This window comes from Pygoscelis adeliae, unplaced genomic scaffold (genome assembly GCF_000699105.1).
Source record: "Pygoscelis adeliae isolate BGI_AS28 unplaced genomic scaffold, ASM69910v1 Scaffold4, whole genome shotgun sequence".
NCBI lineage: Eukaryota > Metazoa > Chordata > Aves > Sphenisciformes > Spheniscidae > Pygoscelis > Pygoscelis adeliae.
In genome coordinates, this window is record NW_008824986.1 from 15,439,044 (window position 1) to 15,442,190 (window position 3,147).

Consider the following 3,147-nt stretch of genomic DNA (forward strand, 5'->3'; position numbering starts at 1 on the left):
GTGTCCAGAGAAGGGCAACGAGGCTGGTGAAGGGTCTGGAGAACAAGTCTTATGAGGAGCAGCTGAGGGAACTGGGGTTGTTTAGCCTGGAGAAAAGGAGGCTGAGGGGAGACCTCACCGCGCTCTACAACTACCTGAAAGGAGGCTGTAGCGAGGTGGGTGTCGGTCTCTTCTCCCAAGTAACTAGCGATAGGACGAGAGGAAATGGCCTCAAGTTGTGCCAGGGGAGGCTTAGATTGGACATGAGGAAAAATGTCTTTACTGAAAGAGTGGTTAAACATTGGACCAGGCTGCCCAGGGAAGTGGTTGAATCACCATTCCTGGAAATATTTAAAAGACATGTAGATGAGGTGCTTAGGGACATGGTTAAGTGGGCATGGTGGTGTTGGGTTGACGGTTGGACTCGATGATCTTAGCGGTCTTTTCCAATTTGAATGATTCTATGATATTTCACAGTTTATATGTGAGCGAGTATTTACAACGAATACAGCAGAACCACAGCATTCCACTTTCTGGGTCAGAAGCTTAGAGAGAGACTTTGAACTTGATCCTGAAGCAGAAGCAAATGATCTAACATCTCTGAATAACATTACCATTGAATGATTCTATGATATTTCACAGTTTATATGTGAGCGAGTATTTACAACGAATACAGCAGAACCACAGCATTCCACTTTCTGGGTCAGAAGCTTAGAGAGAGACTTTGAACTTGATCCTGAAGCAGAAGCAAATGATCTAACATCTCTGAATAACATTACCAAGTAAATAATACTATTTAGAATGATCCATCAAGTTAATGTGGACAAGAAACTCACACTTGCCTGCCTTGTGCAAAAACAAAAACTGCAGAAGAAAGGAGACTGGGGGTGAGGGATGGAATCCAGGCTACCTTTTTCATCATGCTATTAAAAAAAAGATAATTTACTTCATGTACCTATTACCAGGTACCACAAACAGTGTGGGACCTGTAAGAGTAGCTAAGCAACCAGTTACCTATTGTTTTTTCACTCTTTTCCCCACACTGTGAAAGAACTAATGGTAAACACATTTGGTGTGTCCCTGGTTAGTCCTACGTTGTTTCTAAGACGCCCTGGGTATTGTGGAATGTCCACTCCAACAAAGCCAGTTGGGATTAGTCCTGAAGCCTTAAACTCTTGCACTGTGCTCTGTGGGTCAGAAAAGTTCATTTATTAAAGTTGCTAGGACACAGACTGTAAGCAAGAGCAAGATTTGGTAGGTGAACATATGTAGAAAGTAGTTTATACCACCCTCGTTTTATGTTGAGCAGTCTGTAGTTAAAGGCGTGTCCTAAAGGGAAGATCTAAGTACTTTATTCCTCCACTGGCCTTGAAGGGTGTTACTAAAAGACCACTCATGGGACTACACACTGAAAGAGGAAAATTTTACTGGACACAGCACGTCATTTGTCAGCCTGTCAAAGACTTAAAATGACACAGTCCTGCCCAATTCTGTTTTCTCCCTCCTAATCTAATGCCTGGTTTGTTTTTCTCCAACAGAAATGAAGACTTGCACCGGACATAATTGCATGAAGCTGGTCTGAATTATATGAGCGCTGAAGTTGAAGATGAAATAATCTTGGTTTGATTTCACATTTAAACTTAATTCAGAGTCCCAAACATCTCTTCCGCTTTTCTATGATAGAGACCATTTATGCCTTCAAATTACATCAAGTATATAGATACATTTATGCTTACCATAAGGTTTTTCTTCAGTTACTTTTCCTGTAGCATCTAATGTATCAGTAGCTTTGCCCAGTAGTCCAATGGCAGTGTACTTCTGGTAAGGAAAAAGAGAGACTAGTGAGTCAGCTCTTCAAGGTTGTTTCTTTTCCTTTTTTTTTTTTTTTTAAATAAAGACTGCAAGTACCAGGTAGTTCAAATCACGACAGGAAGAATACTACCTGAATAGTCAATCCAGCAACTTTGGGTAAACAAAAGTAAAGATGAAAAGACATAGAACTAAACAAAAATTAAATCCTGCATTACATGCACCCATGATTTCAGTTTTAGAAACCCCAGAAGTAGTAACATGGAATCTAATTTTTACTATAAATACATCAATACCATAAAGAAAATAATAGGGCGGTAAAATCAAAGTCTCTGTGGGATATCATACGTCACTGTTGAAGCAAGGTACACAGAGTACCTTTCACACACAATTCTTCTGTTCCTTCACAATTAAAAAAAAAAAAAAAAAAAAGACACAAAGACCTTTACTTGTGAAAGCAAAACACCCACTTCCGAGACAAAGCATTACAACAGTTCTGCCATGAAATGCAGGGATATGCAATAGCCTAAAGCTGGAGTTCTGAACATCTGAAGTCTGGTAAGGACCTTGTGACCAGCACAAGGAGTGCAAGGCTGCTGAGTGACATCTCTGCTCATCATGGGTTCTCTGAATATTTCTGTTTCAGGGTTTTTCCTTACACAGTTCTTCTCCAAAGAATTCTTCAGTATATGTGTAGCTTGCAAGAAGGAATTAACCTGTTCCCAGGCCAGTAGCTCTTGTCCTTACTGCATTTCACCTGATGCCCTTCTCTTGCACATTTTCACCCTAAGTACTGCCAGGCTGTGGGCATATGGCAGAAACTGCTGAAGCTGACAGAAGGCTTCCCATGAACCAGCTGCCCTGTGTCTTTTCACAAGGCTGCCAACACATGAAGACTCACTCTGTAATATGAGTTTGGGTCAAGTCTGGAGATACCTTCAGGTATTAAAATCCATGGTTTGACCCACTGCCTCTCCCATTCCATTCCATTTCCCTCAGCCCTGTGTTAAGTCCAGGGGCCTTCAAAGTAAAGCATTTATATAGCCTGGGAGAGAAAAATCAAGGTGTTCAATGAACTTACTCCCAACTGAGCTAATACAAATTTGAACCAAGTCATAAAAAGATGTATCTTCTAGAAGTTGGTTGACCGAATTCTACTGGAACACATCTGAACAGGTATAAGCACTAACATTTTACTCTTTGAAGCAGTGCATCCTTTTTCATGTACTTGTGAACTACAAACAAGCTCAAGTAATAATAGTGTAGGCATATATAAATCACACCTACAAAATGGGACTACTAAGACATACCTTGATTTTGTTCCGCGTGACAACCTGCCACTTGAATGTATTTCTTCGA

At 40.6% G+C, this 3,147-nt stretch overlaps 1 protein-coding gene across 1 annotated transcript in view; it reads right to left on the reverse strand.

Moving 5' to 3' along the window:
• The window catches only part of TRUB1 (TruB pseudouridine (psi) synthase family member 1), a 33,427-nt gene that overhangs the window by 11,580 nt on the left and 18,700 nt on the right, over positions 1–3,147 (reverse strand). Inside the window, exon 5 of the mRNA XM_009326043.1 lies at positions 1,716–1,797. Coding sequence (XP_009324318.1) covers positions 1,716–1,797 — 82 coding nt within the window. The remainder of the gene's footprint in view (positions 1–1,715; positions 1,798–3,147) is intronic.